Here is a 14,079-nt window from a genome sequence, read left to right on the forward strand (position 1 = left end):
GGTTTTCTTCTGCTGTGGATTTTGCTCAGACATTTTTTATGTGAAAGTGCAACTATCGTCAAGACCACTCTAAGCAATCAAAGTTTAACTTACCTTTAGTCAGATATCTACTTCACCTGGCACCTTAGAAATCTTAGCAATGTGTACCTTCATACACATTTTAAAAATTATTCCTCAGGAAACAAGGAAAGAATCTAATTGCAGAAGATTCCCCACTCACACACAAACTATTTGTAAAATACAGGACAAAACGGCCATAAAATGGCTGCAAAACCAAAACCTAAACAGATTTCCTCCTCTGCTGTCCTGAAGCCTTTTAGGTTGAAAGCTTTGGAAAGAGTTAAAACTGAGTAGTCAATAGTAGCTCATTTGCCTAAAAAAACCTCAGGCAAACAAATAAACCCTCCCTCCCCCCAAAATAACCTCCACAAACAAAACAACAAAAAACCCCCAAGGATACCATCAATGATTATGAACTAGTAAAGGCAAAAAATTCAATGGAGGACTTAACCAATCTTAATAACAATAAATAAGACTAAATTTTGCCATATCAGTTAGAAATCTGGTAAAGTGTGTGATGAGTAGCGCAAAGTCCTCCTGTAGTTCAAATGCAAACCTGATCACAGTAAATCTAAGTATTGGTTGTTTATCTGGAGAAACTCTAAACTATTGGGCAATTTATCTCAGTACATCAGAAAGACTACTAATATCCTAAACTGCAAAGCTGTAAGGTCTGAGAAGCTACATATACAAATCAGGTTGGACTTTAGGGCAGGATTTGAACGCAGCAGGTATTTTTCTTAGGCTGACTACTGGAAATAACATAATGAAGAGTAACAGTTTTCCTGGAAGCTTTCCCATCTCTCTCCATGTTCTACCAGGAGCAGCGGTACAGTCAGCCTCAGACTACCAGACTCGAACCCAGTGTCCATTCAACATTTCCATTCATAAAGAGTTCTTTTAATCCTCCATAATAACAGTTGTCTATAAATATTTTGAAAAGGAGAACCAAAACAAAAGAGGAACTGAGCCAAGGTGGAAGGTGGCTATTTTGGTTCCAATGGTATTCAGATTCCAGGCAACAGGATGAAACTGTATCTTAGGCTTTATAAAGGACCATACTGGGGGGGGACAGGGCAAACAATTGTGAGTTCTTAACCTTAAAGCCACACAGAGATAATATGAGCTCATATACCAGTAGTTCTTGGTCTACTGGTAGAAAAAAATGAAATTAAGAAGTGGGTGGGACTGAAGTAAAATTTTACTTTCATTATCTACTGTAAAACTTCACTAGGGGATTACCAGGTCAGTATTTCATCATTTAGACGGACACTAGAAAATGGAATAAACAATATTAACATATGGAAATAAATTTTAGTCTATTTGGACAAAAGTCATTCTTTGAGCATTCAATGAGCAAAATGGCACAACTTAAAAAAGCAATCTGAGTTTAAAGGATATCAGAAAACAAAAGTATCTACCAAGGGGAGAGATTCAACAGAACAGAAAGCAAATAGACTCAGCAGCTTGAATAAGTGCATCAACTCTGCTACATCCCTGATGTCTGCACAGAGCAGCAAATAAAGCAACACACAACAGTGCTTAAGAACTTATAAATCTAAACTCATAAATATATCTACCTAAAACACAGAGGCATGACAATCTGGACTAAGAAATCCAACTTTATGCACGGGGGCAATTTCTCTTAAATGCTTACAAAAAACCCTGCCTTTCTGCCTTCCCTAAAGTCTTTCTATGAGGTAAAAAACCTGTTCAGATGAAAGCATAGTTCAACATAATGAACTTTTTCTGAGGCAGAGAAGGTGAAGAATTACATACTTCATAATCCTTTATCAAGTATTTCTCCAACTAGGCTGTAACTCCAAATATGGTTACAAGTTCCGAACTGAATTGTAAAAGATCAAAACCATCACAATTCTTTTAAATGGAAAAGGCTAAACTACAACCAGTAAAATCTCAGAGAAACTACAAAATCCAAATTATTACAAAGCGTTACTGGAAGAGTTCAAGTCCTCCAGGGAAAAAAGTTTGAAGCAGCAGTAATTACTGGTTGACAATGTTTACATGAGGCATGGAGCAGCTAACTACCTTTAGTTGCTAGCAATAGTTCGGTTCCTTAGTGTGAGAAGGGTAAGCATTTTCAACCATAGCCGGTAATTATAATCCTTGCCCTGCAGAACCAAGCTGCTGCCAGCAATTCATGATAGGAACCTATTGGTTGGCACACCAACCAAGGATAAACCCCTGAAGCCTAAAAAACATTAAACTTGAAACAAAAGAAATCCACTCAAAAAACAAAAAGGCCTTTCCTAAGTAGTATCGTCACATGAGAACACTACTACTGATGAGTAACTTAAGTAGCCCACGTTAGAAAGTATTCATCAAGTCAGCTTAATTACTTTTTTTTCATTCATTCAACAAGAACTTTGGGAACATGTTTAGCAAGTTAAACAGTGTCTTTGCCCCGTCCTCCTCCTGTTTCATGGACGTTGGCAACACTACACTTCCTTTTTCTAATTCAGGATTAAACTGACTGCTGGTGGAGTATGATATTATAAGGCTGTCCTAGAGGAATAAATTTTAAAAGAAAATATTTACAAGCATTCAAACTGTAAAGACTCCTCCTGTCTAATAACTTTCATGTAGTATTTAAGTCTGGATAAGCTGATAAATCAAACTACACAATTGCAAAGTTTTCTTCCCCTGAAAAACTCCAACTGGATTTTTTTCAGGATCACTTTGGTCTCAAATTACATTTCTGTTCCTTAAAATGCACTTACCTCTAGCAGGCTTTGAATTTTGATTTATAAGACATATTCTACACCAAAACATACACAATTAAGTCTGGCATATAAATATATGAGGAGGCTATTAAGTTTTAAAGTATTGCCAAGAATCTGAGCTATGGTAATGCTGTCTATGTGCATCTACTACCAAAGCAAATAGAAATGATCTTAAGCCTTCTCCATCACAGGCTAAATAAAGCAGCTTTATGTTAAACTACCATAGTTAAAAGGTATCACAGTAGCATTTAGCTAAGGCTCATCTGTTGTACAGTGAGTTGATCGTATCTGCACATACAAACAGAAAAAAATAAATTAACAAAAAATATTATATTGTCAGACAAAAAAAGATCAGCTATACAAACTCAATTTTCTTGCACCACTTAGAACAAAATTTAACAATATGTACAACTTAAGTTTCAATGCTGACTTCTGTAAGACTTCATTTTTTGAAAAATTAATGGCAAAGAGACCATTAGAAAAAGAGGTTAAAATTTAAAAGCTAGGCTTCTAATCCATTGAAAGAGAACCAATTTCTGTTTTACTATGCCTTGAAAACTAAAAACTAACTAAATAAAATTAATTGGTATCATTATCGCTATTTTCACCCAACAGCCATAACGTACTAGCTGGAGTAAGACAAGTACTTGAAACACCCAGCCACAGACCTGAACTTCAATATGTTATTGAGGAAAAGCACAACAGTCCAGGCAGAATCCCTACACAGGCACAAATCAGCTAAGAAGCACCTTACTCATTAATACAGCTCCGTAACTGGATTTAGTAATATGTTACACGTGAAGATTAGGTATAGTCACCAGGAATATACCAACAGATTTGCAAGCTGGAAATACGAAAGAGAGAAGTTGACTTGGTACTTTTTAAGTTTTGTGGACAACAGAGCTACAAAACCCCTTCACATGGATTGGGTTTGTTCCTAACCAAAACACCCTCTCCTCCTTCTCTTTTATTACACTACCCACTGGTCAAGAGGCAAGCAATATCTGTGTATTCTCTATCTCAACTTCTGAAGGCTGGAACCAACTTTTTTACATTTGATCCACAAAAAAAAGGAATAGGAGCCTGGTCAGCACATTAAAAACAACTGTGTAGTTGGCTGGTGTTTGCTGTTGGGCAAAAAAGTTTTTTTTCTTATGAAGAAAAGAAGAGTATGCTAACACTTACAATGCTTATATGTTTATAATTTTGAAGTTTCTAATACTATACATTGAGATTACATGCATTTAACAGACTAGTCACCCTTCCATCTGGAATCCTTTTTTGAAATTGTTCATGAAAACCTGGGTTTGGCTGGGGGTAAAACTTTCACTAGTTGAAAAGTATCATACAGAGACAAACAAAAATGATTCTTCTGCCCGAAGAAAACTAAAATGTGCCACCTTCTATCATAAAAACCCTAAAATGTGCCATTTAACATGGAAATAGATTTTATTCCAGAGTAACATATCTGATCACAGCAAAAAAAAAAAAAAACATAACACATTCTTGGTTTAAACAAATTTTAGAGTCAAAGATGCAACAGATCAGGTATTGTATCATGCATTTTAAACTATAGCTAAGGAAAACTCTTCAGGTGTACATACTAAAAAGGTATATTTCACATGCTGAAGGCATGCAAATCTTAAATTCAGAAGGAGGAAAACTAACATTTCTAAGTCAAATCTTTTCTCACCAATTTTGCAGCCTAGTTAGGCTGGATGAAGTACAAACTATCCCAAGAGCTAAAGCCTGGCACAGATGTAGTAATGCTGACGAAGTTCTTTACTAATAAATTAATACCACCTGTTGAACTGAAATAAACTGGTGGAAAACCAGGTGTTTTCCACCACCATTAGAGTAGATAGTTCTAACTGTAGTGAAGACTTGTCATAGTACCACCACCTCAAGATGCACTTTCAAAAACTCCATTGCTAAAGGAGCACTCCGCGAGCAAACGACAGCTTTTCTTTTTCCATGTTTAAAGGTCTCTTTGTCAATAGGCCAGAAATTTTTACATTACTTACAAAAAAAGTGGAAAAATTATGCACGGTTAAGAACCAAAAATACAGGTAAGCGGGCTAAAGACTGGTGCAACTTTTACTCTTTACTCACCACATGATTTCTCAAAAATGGTATATTCTCTAGCTGCTTTAGTATTTGTATAGTGACTTCAACAAATATGTGCACAAGTTTAAAATATTTTAATTATTTTTCTGCAAATCACTCTTAAAGACTACATACACCTTGGCCTAGAGAGAATCAAACACAGTTTGTAAATATAAACAAAAGTACCTTGCATATTAGTTACATCTGTAGTTAACTGCCTTCAAATACCCAGCAGTACGAGGTAGCAAACAATGTAAAAATGTTACATATTTCTAAAAGAAAATACTTCAATAATTTGATTTCTTATTCATTACAATGATCACTAAACCATAAATAAATAAATCTGAATAATATATTCTCTCATGCCACACTTGAAAATGAAAAATATGCACTTAACTACATAATAACAAAGAGAGCAAGAGCACATAACTAGGGAACAATTCCAACAACTAACTATTCCAAGGAAAAATGTAAACCAGATTAGATTATATCATATCTTTAAAACACACTTTACAACATGGTACTACCTACAAACATTTATTAGTTTTTCTAGAAAAATACAGTCTGTCTTTCTACATTCCTGCAACGACCTTTTTTTGCACGCTTTATAATTTGTAATGTTTTATTATTGCAGTAGGGGTGGATAATCCCAGAAGGAAAATTTAAAATTTGAAATATAAATTTATGCCAGGTACAATAAAATCTGTGCAGCCATAATTCTGTCATTTACAACACAGTGACGTGATGGTTGGTAATGACCCCTCAATTTATCAGAACAGGATTCATGCTCCTGAGATGGTATGCAGGACCATATGGAAGATGAAACAACTGTCTTGGCACACTTTCATTAAAGGTAAGTACAGCAAGACAAAACATGGCACATACAGCTTTTCAATGAACACCACTGAACCATATAATGATCAGGTACCAGAGGTGTCAAAATAAAGCTGGAAACAGGAAGCTGGAGAGGAATACAGCTTCCTAACAGGTAACAAAACTAGAAGGAAGGTAGGACACTCAAAAATAAAATAGCAACCATTAAGGTTCTAAGAATTTGGTTTCCACAGGACCTTAAGTCAGCATTATTGTTTTCTTTTAACTTGAGAGGGCAAACTCTCCTTGTACTCATTAAACAACTTGCATTTATGGAGACTAGGCTTACAGGCAGTCTTTTGTTTCAAATAATTTTCTGTGTACATTTAATTAATTCACTTTGATCAGCAGAAATCAGTCTGCTGTCCAGTCTCACTTGCTGTAGATCTCCATAGCACTAAACAGCAACACCCTGTTCGGGGTCAACTTCAATTAATCTCTCCTATACTTTCCATTCTGATCTAGTTTAGACTCTGTCCTGGCTTCTACTCACCTAAAACCAATGGAAGGTGTTCTAGAAAAGAAAATTTCTTCAAAATACAAAAAAAGCAGCATTAAAATTGTATTTAAAGTTGTTCACTACAGCACTTGGTTTACCCCTCGCAGCCTGTGAACTGAAGTCATTCTCACCTTAACGGACCTCCTCTAGATGTGACTGAACAATTAAAAAATGAAATGGAAACAAGTCAGTGTTAGAAACTTTTCATAAGAGTTCAGTTTTCATGAGGATTGAAGGTATGAAAAAACAAAGTAAAATGCAAAAGCAATGCTTTTCACTATCCTGTAAGGCTGACCAGTGATAAGTAGGGGAACCCTTTAGCCTGGATTGGTGGCAACAGTCTCAGAACAAATGTAAACAAAAGTTTCATAATAGATTTTCTTTTTAGTGTATTAAGCTATCACATCCTTGGAAGCAGATTCTGATCAGTTATGTCGCATATGTTTTTAAGAACTGTTTACCAGAACCACCAAAGTGAATGCAAAGATTTTTCCAGCCAGATCATTCTGGGTTTAGCGGAGCACACTTTTCTACATAATGGCTAAAGTCAATTTAGGAAAAACACCCGAGAAGTTCAAGTTCAGAATATCACCCTATTTTTAACAAGTATAACATGTGTTTGAAGAAAAATGAAGTAAGCATGATATCGTTACTCTTAGGAAAGTGTGTTAGTCTATTACTAAGTCTAGCTTTTGTTCCATGCTTCACAAATCCTATTTGTGCACTGTAGATTAATACTTACCCGGAAATCTCTTATAGGAAATTCACTTTAAGGTTGCTTGTCTTACTGCATGAGGAGTTACAACAACCGGACAGTAAATCCAGAAGGTTTTACAGTTGACAGAACCTCCACCAAGGCTCCATCTACAGAAATACTTAGCTCCTTTGATTTCATTTTAAGTATCCTATAAAAATGTCTTTAAATAGTAATCTTAGCTTTCCTGAAATCTAAAATTGAAATGCAGTTTAATAATTTCTAAACAGAGATAATTACCTCAAAAACATTCATAAAAATTCAAGGACTATGTTTACTTTTTAAACAGAAAGTAGAATGTCTTTAAACATCAAAACAGTCAAAAGCATATGAAACAGCCCAGACACAGTAACTAGTTTCAAAAAAGCTGTCTAATTAAAAAGGATATTCTATGATGAACTACAATCATCAAGTCTTATCTTTAATATTTTATTGATATCAAATATTTGTCCACATGGCTTGCCCATTGTTAAAGGGCTGCCAGTATAACATGATCAGCAATATCCAGAGACAATCAAATTTGCTTAATACAGCTATGTATTATATGCTTTTACAGAAACTATTCACAGTTCTACACAACACAAACATGCAATTTTTACAGAGTTGCAAATAACTTAATACTTCAAAATATTTAAAATATCACAATTCTAATTTGTAAAGAAAAGCAATTGCTCTTTATTCACTTACCAAGACTGTATTATATCTGTCCTCCAAGTCAGTGATAAACGAAGGAAATGCTGGTTTTGCCAGCTAGTTCAGAACAAACAAAACCTTAGACCTGGGCTCTTAGCAAGAAAATGGAAGTTTTTTTCAAACAGTAGATGTTGTAAACACCTACATTTGAACTAGTCACCAAGGCTCCCTTTATACAACAGGCATCAAGCACTGCCTGATAAATCACATTGTTCAAGCTCTAATGAGGTGGGGGGAATCATACAATTTTTTAAATACCTGGCACTCCATCATTCAGTGCTTTTATGGAAATCACTTAATACAATCTGAACACTGTACTAAAAAAATACTAAAAATATGAAGAACTTACATCTGTGACTATTTGCATCATATTGGCTGGCAGCAAAAGTCAGTCAGCCACAAAACTGTAATTAATTTCTCATAACTTTAGCCATCAATTTTTACCCACTTAAAGCAGTCACAGATATCTGGTCTTTTCCAAAATATTTTCCTCAGTGTGAGCCGAATGTTTCTTTAAGCTGCTCATCTCTCTCTGCTGACTATAGAGGGAGCCTGGATGCCTAGATTTAAACAGCTCAAGTAGTAGCATATGAAAACCTCCCCTTTACTAGTATTTAACAACCTTTAATACAAACATACATTACAAAACACCAGTCATAATAAGCAAAAAATTAACATGCAAAGCAAAACACAAACCTCTTTCAATTAATGCCAGTTATGTCTGAAATATTAACTAGTAATCAGTTTCACAGATAAATCTTACTCTTGATAGTATTTTAGCAGCAAGTGAATTAATTTGCTCCTTTTTCTTGGGGGAAAAAAATGGACCAAGTCAGAAAACACTCTAAATTAGCATTTGAGCTTTGAGTTATTCACAGTCAAACATGAATTGGTTTGTTTTAATTTTGTACTCTTTAATTAGCTTTGAAGTGATTTTTAGAGGCAGTGGTCACTCTTGCAGTACTTCTGTATAATAGTTCATTTTCTTTGGTGCAGGTGGTTTATACACAAACACAAATTCACACACAGGGACATACATATGTGTGTATATAGATCAGTTATTGCAGATTGTGTTGAAAAGGAATATATGATTAGTTTTGTTCTTACCAGCCTCAGTAAGTGGATAAGCAACACATTTACAGTTGTTTACATCCAACTTCCAGTGCACTATACTGGCATTAAGGAAAAGAGCAATGCAGATATTCCATGTAGTTTGGATACATCATAGTATGAGAAAATTAATGTTCTACAACAGCATTTAAATGCTACGAAACAGTGTGATGGGCCAACCACAGTAATTATCTTTAAGCTCAATCTTTGCCTGCAGGAATGATACAGAGCATGCTGATGTAGCTTGCTTTCTTTTACTAGAGGGAAGTTCAAGATAATGTGGCTAATAAGTAGTAAAATATAAGGATCATCAGTGAAAGCAAAACTTAGTAACTGGTTGGGACAAGATAATGTCTTTTTTTGATAAGCAACAGTTCACAAAAATGAGAAGGGACTCTGGTGTAATCAAACTTTTGTCTTTTATTCCAGCCACCGCATTTCTAAGTGTATAACTGGAAAGCACCACAATCTGCACTGCTGCAGGCCAAAGGTGTTTGAAGATGACGTCTAGCCCTCAGCAAAGGAAAGATTTCTCAATACAGATTAGAGGTGGGAGGAGAAAACCCCCAAACTCTAGCTCTCCAATGATATCAGGATGTCTTTTAAACTAAATGCATTTCAAACTGCTATAATTATTATAACATCATGTACAAATAAATGGGAGAATGATTCTTAACATATTTTGAACTTGCTGCCACGAAGGCTTGAGGTCATTGTCCTTTAGTAGAATAAAAGTTATTTGTTTTCAAATTCAATGGGCTATGTACTAAGTTTCATATTCAAAGAATTCTTATAAACCTCAGTTTACAAACGCCTGGAATATTTCTTAATAACAGCAGCAGTCTGATCTGATGTAGCAAAAAATGAAGTAGGTAAGATCTTATTTATATCAGCAGTGACATATTAAAATAAATCTAAGAACATTAGAAGAATCATCCTTCTTTCAGGTAGCATTTCAAGTTATTCCAGATCTTCTTCCCTGTCAACTGACAGACAAATATGCTACTTAAGATTTAGTTGTTGCCTACCTTCCTCCTTTGAGACACGCTGAGGGCAGCAAAGTCATTAAACAAGGATGAATTTGGTGAAGTCAGTGGATCTATAAAAAGAATGTAAAACCAGCATATATATATATATGTACACACACACATACAGCTATTATTTAAAGAAATTTTATACTTTTTAACTTATTTCTGTATAGATAAAAATAGTTGTGACAAAGTTAATTGAAATGCTGCTCCTTAGCAGAATTCAGTAAGTTAAACTGCTGTTGACACTATTTAAAGTCCACCTAACATTTCAAAGCCTTCATCTGATCAGAAAATCTGCTTTAAGTGCTACTTACATGTGCATGTCATTTTTAATCCTGTAGATAATATAACACAGTGTTTCTAATTCAGCAGAAGCTCCTCCAAATAGCGTTGACAAGTACTGGAACAGGCTGCCCAGGGAAGTCATCATCCCCAGAGGTATTGTGTAGATGTAGCACTGAGGGACAGTGTAGCTGTACTGTGTAGATGTAGCACTAAGTGGTGGATTTGGCAGTGCTGAAATAACAGCTGGATCTATCTTAGGTCTTTTCCAACCTAAAGGATCCTATGATTCTATGATCTTCAGTTACCTGAAATCTGCAACCTTCTGTATAGTAGTCTTAAAAGTAGTGATGTGGATTTTGCTTGTCTTATCACTATTCTGCACAAATTTAAATCAGAACCAATGGTAGCAAAAGTCTACATTTTGTTAGTAACTTTTTATTGCTTTTCTTTGTCCCTGTGCATCCTTTCCAGAGCTGAAGTACCAAAAACTGTAACAATAATACATGCAACTTAAAACTCCAAATTGCATGGATAGAGCTGCCAAATTAGCAGACAACTGCCAGTTGTAAACATTGGTGTTTTCATGAAACACTTTCTTCACCCATAAAAAATACTCCATAAAAGGGTAATTCTACAAGTGAAGCACTGCTTGGCAAGGCCAGGGAGGAGGTGGGGAAAGGATCTGAGAGACATCAGAATTTAAAATGGTTTCCAAAAGTCAGTCTGGTTTCTCTCCTTCACATGCATCACCATCACTACTTGGCCTGTCACAATTAAACTAACTGCATTTAAAACTGGAGACCTCCAATGCCTTGAATAGCTAATTGTCCAGTGGGACAAAAGAAGCAGAGTTAATCTCAAAGGCTCCTGGAAAGAAACTAGGAAGAATAAAAAGAAAACTCCCACAAATTTTGACTTTCAAGTAAGTTCATTTTACAGTAGTTACTAGCATGCTTAAAAAATTATAAATCTAGTAAGTAGACTAGCTGCAGGGTCAGACATGCAAATGGAGTTCTAGAACATAATTTACACAGCAATTTTCAAAGAAGAAATTTATTTTAAATGTATGCCCTTGCCATAAGGGAGTAGTACCCTCTTCTTTGGAACTCAGTTTGACAGCTACAGATGAAATAATCTACAGTGATTCTGAAGAGGACATTATAAAGCTTAATATACCCTGCACAATAACTTAGTGAGTATGTAGGCTTGGACTACTGAGACATTTTGTTCAGTTGAAAACCATGTTCCCTATAGCAGGGAAAAAAATATAAGATGTAAAGTACTGCTTGCAGTAGTTGATTTTTACCAGCTATTGTGTGACACATTTCACAAAATCCATACACCCTAAATTTAAGGGAAAACACCCGTACATTAATTCTACACAATAATTTACTTAAGAAGAACAATGAAAGGGATACTATGGCGAAGCAACATAAACGTGTAAGCTATCAGTGCTTTACAATGGACATCCAAACTAGCATTTCACTTCAAGTGACAGGACTGATAATGATTTTTTTTAGTACTCCCCCCCCAAGCAAAGAGAAGGACGAAAATTTATGAGTTCAGTACCACTTCAATTTTGTATTAAGAGTAATCATACATTATACTTTTGTTAAAAAAAAAAAAGTTCTACTGCATCTCAAATCAAACCAGAGGACAAATAAAATTTCCTTAAGTGTCAATGTTGCAAAAGTGAATCTCTTAAATTTCCAAACGTACTTCTACATGTATTACTTTTGAATTACTTACCATGGCCTGCATACTGCTTGGCACTGTCATTGAGAAGGCTAGGGGAGCTGCTGCTATTTGTCATCCTCTGCAAAAATAAAAGACAAAAGTGTACATGTAAAATAAAACTATAAAAGATCAAGCGAGGGCATTGGGTATGACATTTAGAAAGTTTTAAGAATAGACTATGAAACCTGTGCATTATTCACCATTTAGTAAATACTCTAAGTACATCAAAACAAAACACTATCTTCTTTAATTTCTTCTAAATTGGGAGGGTCTACCAAACCTATGGTTCTCTTCCTGCATGTTGTCAGAACATTAGGTAAGCCAATTACTTATCTCCTTTAAACATTCTTTCACACTGCACTCCTGAAGTAACTCCTCCCTTTAAGATACGGTATCATCACAACATGAAACTTCCCCAACAAAATATATTCAAATTAATTATTTGATAGATTCTTTTTAAAAATAAAAATGAATGCTGAAACCTTTCAGCAAAATCATGCAATTCTTCCAAGACAGCAGGACATCTGAAACCCTCTCAACATTCCTCCTAGGCTCCACCTGCTTCTCCTACATTCCTCTAGAGATATGACCTAGCAATAAACTAGACGAAGTGAAGCAGTGCTGCTCTAAGAGCTACTACTGCTTTGACAGTGAAGTTTAAAAGTGTCTTCTTACTCCTGCTTATTATTTTCTCTGACCAGTTTTCCAACAGGAAGCACAAATAGGAGAAGGAAAGGGAGGCAAAGTCAGGAAGTGTTCTTCATCACTAAGAGAGACAACAAGCAATTTGTTAAAATACTCCCTTGCAAGCTTTTGGCCCACATCAACCCAGAATCTCCCAGCCAATTTCCAGGCACTATTCAGCAGTGAAAAGGTTTGAGAACCCTTCACAAATAGACAGTCTGCACTCAGACTCTGCTTTCGTGGGTGAGCATACACCAGCACAAACAGGCCATTTTGCGCCAGCTGGCCCTAAGCATCAAGGAAAGTTTCCAGGCAAGTTCAATTTAGTAGTCTAGACACAGACTGACTCAAAACTGGTCACCAGAGTTGTTCTCTATGCTTACTTCTTTCCATGATCAGTCTCAATGTTGGTGGTAAAGGGCAAGAACTGCATTACTTCAATGCCATTTCATCTAATTGTTGACCAGAAAGATCAATATTCTGGAGTAATTTTGGCAAGAGAACAAACAGAAGCTGGAGTGCTATTCAACATGGCAGGACTGTAAACCTATGGCAATTCAAGTGTCTCAACATTTGCAGTTTTCATAGCACCACTAACTTCATCAGAAGCTGCAACTTTTAATACTCATATCTAAAAAACCCAAATAGATTGTGCAGAGTAGCTTTTACATGGAATGTTTACATATGTAAATACTATGTAACCCTTCAGCTTCTTCAAGACTTGAAGGAAGGTGTCTGTTATGTGCTCTTTCCTTATTTTGATATCACCTGTCTCATGCTCCTAAACATACTGAACTTCTTTCTTACACAATGTAAATCTCACTAAAAGCATAAGTGATAAACACATACTTTAAACAAAAAGCATGCCTCTAGTGAAAAAAAGTTTACTTATTTTTACAAAAGGTGGTAACAATTTGAGAGACTCACACTAAATTAACAATTTGGACAAAAGTCCAAATTCAGGGAAACTCAACCTACTGTTCACCGTCATCAAAATAAAAATACATCAAAATCATTTCTGGATTACAGTAGCTCAGCTAATCATTTTCCATATTCCCTTCCTAAGCAATGGAAAGAAGTTAAATAGTTTTTCACAAATACTTGAAAAGTATATCTATTATGCATCTTCTTTTTGTCATATGATACATCCACACTGATCCTCCTAGAACAAAGGGGTTTAGGAAGAAATTTCCTAAAGGGAACCTTTCAGATTTGCACAAAATTTTTCCATGTTCAGATAAAGATTATTAATGTCTATTTATAATACCAGAATTATTAATAATTTTAATGCGAAAGATAATGGTCTGTCAAAACAGGAATAAATATGATATTGAGAACTCATATCAAAAGGTGGTCAAGGACATGGCTTAAACTTGGAACCAAGCACTTCTTTGCCATCAGTATACTACATCCTTGAGTACAGGAGTTAAACATTCAACCAACAGACTTCTAATGTGAATAGTGATGTGACTGCGATGACAAAAACCAGCGTTGACATGATGA

The 14,079-nt window shown here is 35.4% G+C and overlaps 1 protein-coding gene across 3 annotated transcripts in view; it reads right to left on the bottom strand.

The window, feature by feature from the left end:
• The window catches only part of PAN3 (poly(A) specific ribonuclease subunit PAN3), an 81,212-nt gene that overhangs the window by 46,288 nt on the left and 20,845 nt on the right, over positions 1-14,079 (bottom strand). For all 3 annotated transcript variants that reach the window (XR_004355696.1, XM_032681036.1, XM_032681037.1), the window contains exons 3-5: positions 11,905-11,971; positions 9,868-9,938; positions 7,724-7,786 (exon numbers count right to left, since the gene is read on the bottom strand). Coding sequence is in view for 2 of the 3 variants with exons in the window: in XM_032681036.1 (XP_032536927.1) it covers positions 7,724-7,786; positions 9,868-9,938; positions 11,905-11,971 (201 nt within the window). In the remaining variant the exon portion in view is untranslated. The remainder of the gene's footprint in view (positions 1-7,723; positions 7,787-9,867; positions 9,939-11,904; positions 11,972-14,079) is intronic.

Source organism: Chiroxiphia lanceolata, chromosome 2, assembly GCF_009829145.1.
Source record: "Chiroxiphia lanceolata isolate bChiLan1 chromosome 2, bChiLan1.pri, whole genome shotgun sequence".
Taxonomy (NCBI): domain Eukaryota; kingdom Metazoa; phylum Chordata; class Aves; order Passeriformes; family Pipridae; genus Chiroxiphia; species Chiroxiphia lanceolata.